Source organism: Sus scrofa, chromosome 7, assembly GCF_054392235.1.
Source record: "Sus scrofa isolate SSC_HxYL_T2T_F1_AM1 chromosome 7, Sscrofa_HxYL_maternal_Yorkshire_Landrace_v2.0, whole genome shotgun sequence".
NCBI lineage: Eukaryota > Metazoa > Chordata > Mammalia > Artiodactyla > Suidae > Sus > Sus scrofa.
The window spans coordinates 89927004-89941341 of record NC_139389.1 but is presented as its reverse complement, the minus strand read 5'-3'; the positions used below and the strand labels follow the sequence as shown (position 1 = coordinate 89941341).

General features: G+C 35.5%; 2 protein-coding genes across 6 annotated transcripts in view; one reads left to right on the top strand and one right to left on the bottom strand.

The window, feature by feature from the left end:
- Positions 1-14338, top strand: part of LOC110261611 (uncharacterized) — a 310291-nt gene that overhangs the window by 90719 nt on the left and 205234 nt on the right. The gene's annotated exons all lie outside the window — the stretch shown is intronic.
- LOC100152708 (olfactory receptor 4F6-like) lies at positions 4046-4984 on the bottom strand. The gene has a single exon (XM_001927913.3). It carries the CDS (start codon positions 4982-4984, stop codon positions 4046-4048), a length of 939 nt encoding a protein of 312 aa, XP_001927948.1.

Below are 14338 nucleotides of genomic sequence, written 5' to 3'. Positions count from 1 at the left end.
CTAGAAGATAAAGTCAAAATAAAATGAATTAGAGGTGAAAAATATAACAAAAATTATATTTAAAAAATGACAGAAAGAGGTTAAAAGGAAAAGAAGAAAAAGTGAAGGAAAATGTTTGAGAGCAACGTGAAGGAGCTTTAATAGGAGATGAAATTGAAAAAGGAATCTGGAATGCCTCTTATAGGATTAGTGTATTATTACGTAGACATTGAAGAACTATGGGGGAATTATGAATAATTGTTTAATATACTTCTAACAAATGGTAAATAGTTAATACATAGTACCCATTATTAAGGTAGTAATATCAGGACATGTCTCAACATGAAGTGGGAATTTAAACAAGAGGATAATGCCAGTATGTTTATTCTGAGTGATTGTGAGCATTGACGTGGCTTTAATTCTGATAATAAGAAGAAGAACTAGTACGGCAATATGTACTATACAGAGAACTTTTAGAAACAAGGATAACATTTGAAGAAGGTAAAGGGTGATGATAATGACATGTAGAGATATTGTTGGGATATCTTTATAAGTTGATATCTGCTATGTCACAGCCTGAAAAGTGGTTGTTGGACATAAGCTGAGAAGGCTGTTACCTTGTATACTGAGGAGAGCAAGTGAGTACTCACTCCGTCTAGAAGTTTTGAAGTAAGTGAAGTAGAAAATGGATTGGTATCCTGAAGGAGAAGCATGGCCACGAGAATACTTGTAGGATGAAGTATAGGAGTTAAAAGGCAAGTAAAGCGTAAAAGAGAGGAGTGGAAATTGATGGGTGTCAGGGAGAGAAGAAGCAATAGAGTGTTACTCATCAAATTTCTTGGGGGAGTAGTATTATTACTCTTCAGTACTTACCTAATTAGTTATCCCATGGCCCTTGGATATTATATTTTTTCTTCCTTATCCATCTCTTAGCCCTATCCATGTTAAATATCCATATAAAACTCCATGTTACTCTTTTTAACGTCCTATAAATATTTAGCAATTCTGACTTTATTTCTGAGTATAAAAAGAAATCTAATAGTAAAACAAGTCATAAACACTCATTTTAGTCCCCCTCTGCTTATTAGCACAGTAATAAATATAGTAATCATCAACAATAAAGAGAATGGGATTCCTATTGTGAGACCATTTCTGACATGCCTCGTTGGTGGGCATGTTTCTTTAGAATCAAGGAATGCAATTTAGAATTGAACCTGGATATCTACTGATGTGAAACCATTTCATTTTATTTAAAGAGAACAAACTTGATAGTTCTCTTTCTATAGGTTATATAATAAGGATAATGAATTTCCAAAAGATTCTCATTTGTAGCAAAGTGATTTTCTACCATGGTAACAAGTAAGAATTCAGATATGGTATTCTTTAGCAAAAGGAATTCCTTGCTTGCTTAGTTAAGACATCTCATTTCCTAAGTATATGCTACTGAGGATAAAATGATAACGTGGAGTCCTCAGAGTGGGACCGTTTGCTACGTAAGCACAGGGTCCCCTTTCTAAGCTTATCTCTGACTCTTCAAAAATTATTTAAGAAATAATTAGAAGAATTGTATTGCTTCTAAGTTACACATTAGGTTTATTGAATAAATCCTACACGTTGGTGTAATCAAAATCTTACACATTGGTGGTAGCAACCAGGAGCAGTCAGCTAAAATTGAACCAAAAACACCTTCTCCATGCACACTAGATTTAGCTTAGGAAGTCAACCATTAGACTGCTATATGTTTGTCTTAAACATCTTTTCCCCCTTTTTAAAGATAAACACCTTAAGGCTATAAATTTCACTGAGATTGAAGTCATGAGATTTGAAGGTTCTAGCAAAAATCCACTGTGTGAACTTGGGTATGTCATTCAAAATCTCTGGCCTCTAGGTTTCCTGTTTTAAAAATTAGTTCCTTGTATATTGTATGAAAAGCTCTCAAAACAAAAACAAAAACAAACTTCTAAGAGTTGGAATTGTACCTTTATGTGAAAGAAAAGCCCCCAAACCAGGTTTCACTGCAGTTGTAGGAAGGAGGGTAATAACGTAGAAAAGAGAACACCAGATTTGGAGAAATATGGGGAAAAGGACCACCAAAAAAAGGACCATCTGGAGAAGAGCCTTATACTTATAATGCTTGTATAACACTAAGTTGTATAACACAAGAGGGACTATCCTTGTTAATATTATTCGTATTAACTCTTCTAAGTATTTAAGCCAACCTCATGATTGTTCCATTTTTCCTGAAAATACACATGCTATTGATAGAAGCATCTCATTGTCCATAAAATGCTATCTATGACTTGGTTAGTTTTGCTAATATATTTCACTTTCACATTCCACCTACCTCCTTCATTACTGGAAAAGACTATAGCAATTTTCAGAGCAAAGAAATGTGCTGATTTTCCTTTTTTTCCCAACTTTCTCATGAAGTGTAAAATTTCAAAGAGAATAAAATCTATATACATTGCCCTGCTTAGTAAATCATTTGGTTAATTTAGAGCCATTTATGAACATGATCAGAGGCAGGCAAGGAGATCTTGGAAGTAGCCTGAACTTGAGCTACTGAGATCAACTCTTATAGTCTCACAAGTTTTCCCATGAGGAAATACACAAAACCTTTCTGAGTTAAGGGCTATTGTCACAGCTTGTGGGCTCACATAGGTATTTGTATGGCCTTCACTGAATTTAAAGGTAAATGATAAAGAATCATAGTAAAACAAGATAAAGCTGTGAAATTAAAATCCATACATGTTAAAACAGTAAACAATAATGCTTTAGATTTTGTAAAAAGGGGATAGCTAAGAATTTGTGGAGAAAATATAGCAAAAATACTTTGACCAATAATCAGAAAGTCCCACTTCTGATCACTTATCATTTTATTGAGCAGCTTCAATTACCATACAGTGGTTAAAACTAAGGTGAATTACCACAATTAATGTCCCTTGAATTAGACATAGAAAGACACCCAAGCAATCTCTCAGTTATGCTCTTTAATCAACAGATCTTCCAGATTTTACCTGGAAGGTGTCAATCATCTTCTTTGTCCTAAGCACCTAGTTTAAGAATGAGCACATCAAATAAGAGCTGATTGGATTATCCTCCTCTAGGAAATAAATCCCTTCAAATACTTCTAAAATTGTAGATTTTTTTTTTTTTTCTTTTCTAGGGCCACTTCCCATGGTATATGGAGGTTCCCAGGCTAGGGGTCTAATTGGAACTGTAGCCGCTGGCCTACACCAGAGCCACAGCAATGCAGGATCCAAGCCGTGTCTGCAACCTACACCACAGCTCACAGCAATATCAGATCCTTAACCCACTGAGCAAGGCCAGGGATTGAACCCACAACCTCACGGTTCCTAGTCAGATTCATTAACCACTGAGCCACGACGGGAACTCCTAAAATTGTAGATTTTTTAAAGACTGAATCAAGGAGTATTTTGAACAATATTGAAAAAATGGAACATAGGCAAATTTTGCTTTATAGAAGGTTTTAGAGTCTATTTATAAAAATAACATTGTGCAAAACACATTAACAATCAAATCCTGAAAACAGTTCTTAAGATTTTAACATAGTGATAGTGTTGATCTTCCTATTTGTCTAACTTAAAGTACAATTAGGATGGACATTGTTTCCTCCTCCATTTTAATGTCTGCTGGTTTATATAAACCCATATTCTATCCATTGGATTCACATAATTCCCATAAGAAATATTAATTAATTTCTATTTATACTTACTATCAGTTGATGGTACTGAAGTTAAATTACATGTATATACATATATACATTTATTTGTAAATATAAAATATCCATGTGAAAATCAAATGTAGCCATTGGTGGTAACTACAATTTAGATTTGTAGTTTAGGTAGAAATGTAACATTTTATTCTTATGATTAACAAAAATTGCTGCAACTCTATGTAATTAAATTCCTTGATTCAATACTTCCTTTTCCACAGACTTGTCAAAGGCAATAATGAAAATGTACACATTTTATAGTGTTCATAGTGGTCATGAGGGTCGGGATGGACCATGACATTCGTCTTTTGCTCTTATCAATGAAATCTGTTATGTCATCTCCCTAGAACTTATGACCTGTCGACTTAGCCTTCTCATTTCTACTTTCATATCTCTGTTCCTTAAAGTGTATATGGCAGGATTTAAAACTGGGGTGACAGCAAAGTCCACAATGGCCAAAAATGTATCCAATGACTTAGTAGGGAAAGGCCACACATAGAGAAACATGCAAGGAAGGAAAAACAAAAACACCACAGTGATGTGAGTTGACAGAGTGAAGAACGCTTTGGATAAATCCTTTGAAGAATGTTGTCGGACAGTGACCAGAATAAAGATGTATGATACAACTAAGAGAAAGAAGGTGCCCGTAGATAGGAAGCCACTGTTGGCTGTGACCACAAATTCTAGTCCATAATTATCTATGCATGCAAGTTTAATAACCCGAGGAAAATCACAGTAAAAGCTCCCCACATTATTAGGTCCACAGAAAGGTAAATTTATGACAAAGGCAAACTGAAAGACAGCATGAGTCACTCCAGTTATCCAAGCAGCCACTACCAAAAGCATGCACATTTGGGGATTCATTATAGTTAGATAATGGAGAGGCTTGCAGATTGCTGTGTATCTGTCATATGCTATGGCTATGAGCAGAACCATCTCAACTCCTCCTGTAACATGGATAAAGAACATTTGTATCATGCAGTTGTGGAAGGAAATGGTCTTACAATCACTGAAAAGATCAGAGATCATCCTAGGAACTGTGGTAGACGAAAGGCCCAGGTCGATGAGTGACAGGTTGGCCAGCAGAATATACATGGGGGAGTGTAAATGAGAATCGGAAATCACTGTGAACACAATAAAGAGGTTTCCCAGGATAATTCCCACATAAAATGTAGAGAATAAGAGAAAAAGTAAAAACTGCATTCCTAAGGATTGTGTAAGTCCCACTAACACAAATTCAGTTACCACAGAACTATTTGTTTGGTCCATTGAATTGTAAAGAAAGGAAGACTCTCAAGTGATCTGAAACAAAAGAAAGAAGGAATCAGTTTGGAGGTACTGAAAATGTTATGTTAAATGTTGATAATTTAAAATTGTACTTTTACTTAATTGATAATAGACTATATACAAAATAATGTGAACCTATGGTATAAATCATTTAGTACAGCAAAACTGCACTCAGAGGCAATATATTGCTTTAAATTCTCCTTTTTATTCAAATGCTTGAAATAATCAGACAGCTTATGGAGTCTGAAAAGAATGTAAAACATAAACTCAAAAAATTCAAGTAAAAAGTAATTTAAAACAAAAATATTCAATTTCAGAAAGTTGGAAGAGTGTATATGACCAGTATAAAGTGGTTTAAAAAATAAAAAATAGACAACCTTTTAAAAATATAATCAGGAAAAATTAAATTAAAGTTAGAAATGGGTATAGAAATGAAGAATAATAAAGATACCTCTGAAAGCTGTTTCCAGCATGTGCTTAAAACAGTCTACCCCAAACCACCACAAAAATCATACTTGAATTTGAAACACTATAGAAAGACAAAAAGTTGATGTGTTCATAGTATAAAAAGAGAGTTCAAATGATTTAATAAAACCTCTAAGGCCTAATATATAGTGATAATAAATAATAATGATAATAGACAATGGACAAATGATAGGAAGAGAGAATTCAGAAATGTACACTATATAAGTGTGTGTGTGTGTGTGTGTATAAGACGAAATATAATACTATAATTTTCCTATTAAATAGTAAAAATTTTACAATTGTTTTTATCAAAAACCAACAAAGTCTCATTGAAATAGGCACCTTCATACATTGATGGAGAAAATACAGACTGTTTCAAAGGTAAAGAAAATATTTTGAAATCATGTATCAAGAATCTTGAATACTGTCTGGTACAATAATACTCCTTATGGTTCTTTTTGTTCAGGAAAAGATTTTTTTTTTTTTTGCGTGAAATGTTCATCACACTTTACAGCTGGTAAAACTTTGACCAATTTAAATGTCAAACATTAGGTTTAATTCTGTTATAAATATGCATATATATATAGTGATACAGTTATTACAATTAGTGTTAATAGAAATGTATAATAACATTAGGAAAAATTTTCTTTGTAATATTAAGGCATAAAAGTAAGCAGTTTGTATAATACATAATTTGAAAACCAATAGTTGATTTTGATTTTTTAGAGCTTTAAGAAAATCCTCTAGATTTTGAAATATATTTTTCAGTACACATGTTAGATTTCTTGATAAAAAAATCAAAGAACATGAAGAGTTAGGGATTGGCTAATTAAAATGTTTGAAAACAAAGATTCACTCATAATTACTGAAGACTAACAGAGCAATTAAAGGACTCAACATTTTTCTCATCCAATCAGCCATTTTCATGAACTGTCAGAATTTGATTCTTAGATATTATTAAAAGGAGGACATAGCTAAATAATTATAGTGTCCTGATTAAGCCTAAAGAAAGAGGAAGACTGAAGATGGATTCAAAAGGAGCAGGAGAATAAAAGGGAGGCAGGGGAGGGAATTAAAAAGAATACAAAAGGAAAAATAAGAATAAAATGATTAAAAGAGGCACTGGTGGAACATTGTACACCTTTGCTTAGGTGGCCTCTCATGGTTTAAGTCAACATATATCAATACATTATGAACACTTAAGAGTGCTCTATTTATGTAGCTATGGTTTGGTAGAATGGAATGGGTAGCTGGCCATGGTGGTTCAGCTGACAGGTGACTAACCTCTAAAAAATTAGGAAATAATCACTCTAAAATATCCCTTAACCTCCAGTCAATATTTTACTTTCCCTAGTTCTAACATTTATAGCTTTTCATACATTGTGTAGGGACTCTTTTTGCTTTGTCCAGCACTGTAACCCTTGACAGAAACAGGCTGACACATAGAAAAAGCTCAAGGAATATTTGAAGAATGAATTGTCTAGACATAAGTACTAAATTGTCCCTATAAGAATCAAAATATAGTCCTCACAAATATGTAGAGGAATTGAATTTCATAATACCTTTCCACAATCTTGTGCTTCCTGATGATAACCCAGTTACATATGTACAAATGCAAGTATTTAGATAAGTAAAAAAGGTCCCACCTTTTCTGCTATAAACATCTGGAATTAGTATGTACCGTTGTTGAGGAAGTCCTCCTGTCCATGAGCTTGCTTGAAGAAAAAGACTACACACTTGGTTTCTCTGCTCTCTTAGGAAACACAGGTGACTTGTGTGAAACCCCAGGAGCTTTTCAGAAGCCAAGTCCCTGTAGAATTTCCCATCTTTCCTGTTGGAGATTTAAAATCTATCCATTATTCAGTGCCTGGAGAGACACATCTTTAAATTAGATTTTATATATATATATATATATATATATATATGTATATATATATATATAATATTTATAAAATAGTATTAGATCATATATTTATAAAATATTTATAAAAGTATTAGATTATATATGTATTTATAAAATATTTATTAAAATATTATTAGAATTATAGGTTTGCATAGCAGTGGGAAACAACTTTGACATTGCTGTGTCCAATGACTTCATTCTACAAATGGAGAACAACCCGGTGATGTTAAATGGCTAGCCAGTGTATTTACAGCAATACATTTACAGAACCCGCACTAGTGGTCAGCCTGACTTCCAGTCTTATGGTCTTTCTCAGTAATGTTCTATACCTGCATATAGAAAAAGTCATTAAAAAGCTAGAATTATTTATATTTGATAGGATCACTCTAACCTTATTCATCCCTGAGTTCTCTTTTCATTTAAAATAAAATCAGCCTTTCCTTTCTGAACTATCTTTTCTTTTTCATTGGATATTACTCTTCCAAATCCACTTTCCTTTTTCTTCAGACAGCCTGGCCAGTCCTTAAGCAGTTCTCTTGTAGCCATCAGCTCCTCTGTACCATCCGCTGGCACAAGGCCAGAATCTTTTTTGAATCTGAGCATAGCCTCCCAGCCTAGGCATTGGCCAGAGCCATCACAACAAGAGGAAAATGATAGGAAAGGAGAGGAAAACACAAGAATCCTAGAGGTTGAGGACTGAGATTTCCTTCCTCTGCTTTAAAATAGAATTTGGTCCTCAAATAGGGTAAGAATAGGTGAGCCCAGATATCTGCTTTACACAGTGGAAAATGAACTTTAAAATGAGTTTGAAGGCACAATAGTCAGAAATACATGAATCTTGAAAAATCTTCGCATTAAGGAGAAATGTAAAATATTAAATCTTCACATTAAGGAGAATTTAAAATATTAAATGTGTTGTATAATAATTTTTATAAGACAAAATAATTCAGTGATTGAAATTTGATAATAGGCAAAAGATGGTGTAGAATAAAGGACAAAATATTTCAGAACAGAGGAAACTTCTGACAATATTTTACACAGGAGCAAAAATCGAAGGGGGGTTGAAGGATATAGGGAGAGGGAAGAACCCATGACAGGGGCTATTTTGTAATTTAAAAGCATCTTTCCTACCTGCCTGTTCAGTCACAGGATGTACATTTTTAGGAGAAGAGTGGTTCAGGAGGCTTACTCTTCATTTCTATAAACACTCCTGCCCCAAAGACAATGCTGTATACAATATTCTTCATAATGGGAAATAACCTAATTAACTGCACAGGAGAGTGACCCACTGTTGCTGCAGAAATGGCCAATACCCAGCCCATTATTAGTTTCTCTTGGGGACTAAATCTGTTAGTCACATTGATTTCCCCAAGAGAGGAATACTGAAATGATTGTCTGGTGATGAAATAGAGGAAAAGAGGGAAAGTTTTAAGGTAATATGTTGGAATGTATTTTAAAAAATCATATTTAGGGTGGATAATCTCAGGCATGAATTGCTTGGAATGACTAAGATGAGGGTGTGAAAATGCATTCCAAACAGATGTGATATCTATAGTGCCATGAATGAAGCTTGAATACATAAATCTAAACACTGGATAATTAAAGATAATTCTTATAGTTCATAACAGGAGAATAAATTAATCATTTTTGTGTTTTTAATTACAGTAAATGTTTTCCTGTGACTGTCTACCTGTGCTCCAAAACTTTGGTCTATTGGGGATGAAAGTCTTCTTGAATGCTTTTGTTTATTTTTTATTTTTTTATTTTTATTTTTTTAATATTTTTTTTAATTTTCCCACTGTACAGCAAGGGGGTCAGGTTATCCTTACATGTATACATTACAATTACATTTTTTCCCCCACCCTTTCTTCTGTTGCAACATGAGTATCTAGACAAAGTTCTCAATGCTATTCAGCAGGATCTCCTTGTAAATCTATTCTAAGTTGTATCTGATAAGCCCAAGCTCCCGATCCCTCCCACTCCCTCCCCCTCCCATCAGGCAACCACAAGTCTCTTCTCCAAGTCCATGATTTTCTTTTCTGAGGAGATGTTCATTTGTGCTGGATATTAGATTCCAGTTATAAGTGATATCATATGGTATTTGTCTTTGTCTTTCTGGCTCATTTCACTCAGTATGAGATTCTCTAGTTCCATCCATGTTGCTGCAAATGGCATTATGTCATCCTTTTTTTATGGCTGAGTAGTATTCCATTGTGTATATATGCCACCTCTTCCGAATCCAATCATCTGTTGATGGACATTTGGGTTGTTTCCATGTCCTGGCTATTGTGAATAGGGCTGCAATGAACATGCGGGTGCACGTGTCTCTTTTAAGTAGAGTTTTGTCTGGATAGATGCCCAAGAGTGGGATTGCGGGGTCATATGGAAATTCTATGTATAGATTTCTAAGGTATCTCCAAACTGTTCTCCATAGTTGGCTGTACCAGTTTACATTCCCACCAACAGTGCAGGGGGTTCCCTTGAATGCTTTTGAACTTTATTTTTCCTTAGTTGCCTGGATACAAGTAAATTCTGTATTTTATTGGATATATTTCTTCTTTGTATTTCTTAATTTATTACATTTATAGTTGTACAATAATCATCACAATCCAATTTTATAGGATTTCCACCCCACAACCCCAGCGCATCCCCCCACCCTCCATGGATAGATTTCTTAAGAAATCATGGGAGAACAGATACAAACATAAAAGAAAAGAATTGAGTGAGTTATTTTTAGTTGCCTGAATAGGAGCATATTTACCTGAGGGGCAGATGTCATTCAAAAGACCAATAACAAGCCATTGAGACAATCCTACTGGATCTCTCTGAAGAAGCCTGGCTTTATCTTTTATGTGTACACATAATAAATCTGATCTCCTGGTTTTCATGGAGGCCTCATGGTGTGAAGTCTCTATCTTGATTTAGAGTCGTATTTGTTTTAGTGATGCATTTTGTTTTCTCCTGTTCAGAAACAAGGGAAAACCATATTTTCCAGAAAAGAAGCAGAATGATGAGTGGTCTCAAATTAATTTTTGTGGAATAATGACAGTCCAAATTGGTGGAAAATTTCTCCAGTTTCCCTCCCTCTCTACCTACCTAGGACTCATCTATAATATCACTAGCAGTACAAAACTCCATAAATCTTTCTACTATGCCAATATGATCTTGCTTGATGTGCTTTTGTTCTAAGTAGGAGACTGGGATACAAGGCAAAACAGCATAGTAAGATGAAGGAGGGAGAATGTAGGCAGAAGTAAGGTCCCAGGAAGCTGACCAGCTGACACAGAGCATTTCCAAAGCTATTTGAGGGGCTGTTTCTTGGGGGCATGGATCATGGGTTTGCTTGGCAGTAGAGAAGGCTCCTATGCCAACAGAGAAGCAGGGGTTATTAATGTAGAGTTTATGAGAGCTGGGAGTATCAGAGAGGTCTGAGACCAATGATTTACAGGCTGCCTCAGCAGAGACTGGCTCAAGATTTGAATCACCTACACCTGCAAAAAGAACACATCAGTAAATTTCAATTCTTTTTTTTTTCCCACTGTACAGCAAGGGGATCAAGTTATGCTTACATGTATACATTTCTTCCCCCACCCTTTGTTCTGTTACAACATGAGTATCTAGACATAGTTCTCAATGCTACTCAGCACAATCTCCTTGTAAATTTATTCTAAGTTGTGTCTGATAACCCCAAGCTCCCGATCCCTCCCACTCCATCCCTCTCCCCGATCCCTCCCACTCCCTCCCTCTCCCATCTGGCAGCCACAAGTCTATTTTCCAAGTCCATGATTTTCTTTTCTATAGAAAGGTTCTTTTGTGCCCTATATTAGATTCCAATTATAAGTGATATCATATGGTATTTGTCTTTGTCTTTCTGACTCATTTCACTCAGTATGAGAGTCTCTAGTTCCATCCATGTTGCTGCAAATGGCATTATGTCATTCTTTTTTATGGCTGAGTAGTATTCCATTGTGTACATATACCACTTCTTCCAAATCCAGTCATCTGTCAATGGACATTTGGGTTGTGTCCATGTCCTGGTTATTGTGAATAGGGCTGCACTGAACATGCGGGTGCATGTGTCTCTTTTAAGTAGAGTTTTGTCTGGATAGATGCCCAAGAGTGGGATTGCGGGGTCATATTGAAGTTCTCTGTATAGATTTCTAAGGTATCTCCAAACTGTTCTCCATAGTGGCTGTACCAGCTTACATTCCCACCAACAATGCAGGAGGGTTCCCTTTTCTCCACACCCCCTCTAGCACTTGCTATTTGTGGACTTATGAATGATGGCCATTCTGACTGGTGTGAGGTGGTATCTCATGGTAGTTTTGATTTGCATTTCTCTTATAATCAACGATGTTGAGCATTTTTTCATGTGTTTGCTGGCCATCTGTATATCTTCTTTGGAGAAATGTCTATTCAGGTCTTTTGCCCATTTGTCCATTGGTTGATTGGCTTTTTTGCCACTGAGTTGTATAAGTTGTTTATATACTCTAGAGATTAAGCCCTTGTCCATTGCATCATTTGAAACTGTTTTCTCCCATTGTGTAAGTTGTCTTTTTGTTTCCGTTTTGGTTTCCTTTGCTGTGCAAAAGCATTTCAGTTTGATGAGGTCCCATTGGTTTATTTTTGCTCTTATTTCTAATGCTTTGGGAGACTGACCTGAGAAAATATGCATGATGTTGATGTCGGAGAGTGTTTTGCCTATGTTTTCGTCTAGGAGTTTGATGGTGTCCTGTCATATATTTAAGTCTTTCAGCCATTTTGAGTTTATTTTTGTGCATGGTGTGAGGGTGTGTTCTCGTTTCATTGCTTTGCATGCAGCTGTCCAGGTTTCCCAGCTATGCTTGCTGAATAGACTTTCCTTTTCCCATTTTATGTTCTTGCCTCCCTTGTCAAAGATTAATTGACCAAAGGTGTCAGGGTTTATTTCCGGATTCTCTATTCTGTTCCATTGGTCTGTCTGTCTGTTTTGGTACCAGTACCACACTGTTTTGATGACTGTGGCTTTGTGATATTTCTTGAAGTCTGGGAGAGTTATGCCTCCTGCTTGGTTTTTGTTTCTCAGGATTGCTTTGGCGATTCTGGGTCTTTTGTGGTTCCATATAAATGTTTGGATTGTTTGTTCTAGTTCTGTGAAAAATGTCATGGGTAATTTGATAGGGATTGCATTGAATCTGTAGATTGCTTTGGGTAGGATGGCCATTTTCACAATATTGATTTTTCCAATCCAGGAACATGGAATATCTTTCCATTTCTTTACATCTTCTTTGATTTCTTTGATTAAAGTTTTATAGTTCTCGGCATATAGGTCCTTTACCTCTTTGGTCAGGTGTATTCCGAGGTATTTGATTTTGTGAGGTACAATTTTAAAAGGTATCATATTTTTGTATTCCTTTTCTAATGTTTCATTGCTGGTATACAGAGATGCAACTGACTTCTGAATGTTAATCTTATATCCTGCCACTTTGCTGAATTTACTAATCAGTTCAAGGAGTTTTGGGGTTGAGTTCTTAGGGCTTTCTAGGTATAGTATCATATCATCTGCGTACAGTGATAGTTTGATCTCTTCTCCTCCTATATGGATGCCTTTTATTTCTTTTGTTTGTCTAATTGCTGTGGCTAAGACTTCCAAAACTATGTTGAAGAGCAGTGGTGAGAGTGGGCATCCCTGTCTTGTTCCAGATTTGAGTGAGAAGGCTTTCAGTTTTTCCCCATTGAGGATTATATTTGCTGTGGGTTTATCATAAATGGCTTTGATTATATTCAGGAATGTTCCCTCTATACCCACTTTGGTGAGGGTCTTCATCAAGAATGGATGTTGAACTTTGTCAAATGCTTTTTCTGTGTCTATTGAGATGATCATATGATTTTTGACCTTTTTTTTGTTAATGTGGTGTATGATGCTGATTGATTTGCGTATGTTGAACCATCCTTGTGAACCTGGGATGAACCCAACCTGGTCATGGTGTATAATTTTTTTGATATGTTGTTGGATTCGGTTGGCTAAGATTTTGTTGAGAATTTTTGCATCTATATTCATCAAGGATATTGGCCGATAGTTTTCTTTTTTGGTGGTATCTCTGTCTGGTTTTGGAATGAGGGTGATGGTGGCCTCATAGAATGTCTTTGGGAGTATTCCTTCTTCTTCAACCTTTTGAAAGAGTTTAAGGAGGATGGGCACCAATCCCTCTTTATATGTTTGATAGAATTCACCTGTGAAGCCATCTGGTCCTGGACTTTTATTTGTAGGGAGTGATTTTATGACCTCTTCAATTTCATTTCTAGTGATCGGTCTGTTCCGTTGGTCTGTTTCTGCTTGATTCAGTTTTGGCAAGCTGTAAGATTCTAGAAAATTGTCCATTTCTTCCAGATTGTCAAACTTGTTGCCATACAGTTGTTCATAGTATTCTCTTATGGTTTTTTGTATTTCTGCTGTATCCGTTGTGATCTCTCCTTTTTCATTTATAATTTTGGTGATTTGGGTTCTTTCTCTCCTCTTTTTAGTGAGTCTGGCCAGGGGTTTGTCAATTTTGTTCACCTTTTCAAAGAACCAGCTCTTGGTTTTATTAATTTTCTCTATTGTTTTTTGAGTCTCTATTTTATTGATTTCTTCTTTGATCTTTATAATTTCCTTCCTTCTGCTGACTTTAGGACTTTTTTGTTCTTCTTTTTCTAATTCGTTTAGGTGGAGGGTTAAGTTGTCAATTTGGGATCTTTCTTCTTTTTTGAGAAAGGCCTGGATTGCTAAAAATCTCCCTCTGAGCACTGCTTTTGCAGCATCCCATAGATTTTGAGAGGTTGTGTCTTCATTATCATTTGTTTCGAGGTAGTTTTTAATTTCCTTCTTGATTTCCTCATTGACCCATTGGATTTTTGAGTAGCATGTGGTTGAGTCTCCATGTAGTAGGTTTTTTCTCTTTCTTTTTCCCATGGTTTATTTCTAATTTCATGGCATTGTGGTCAGAGAA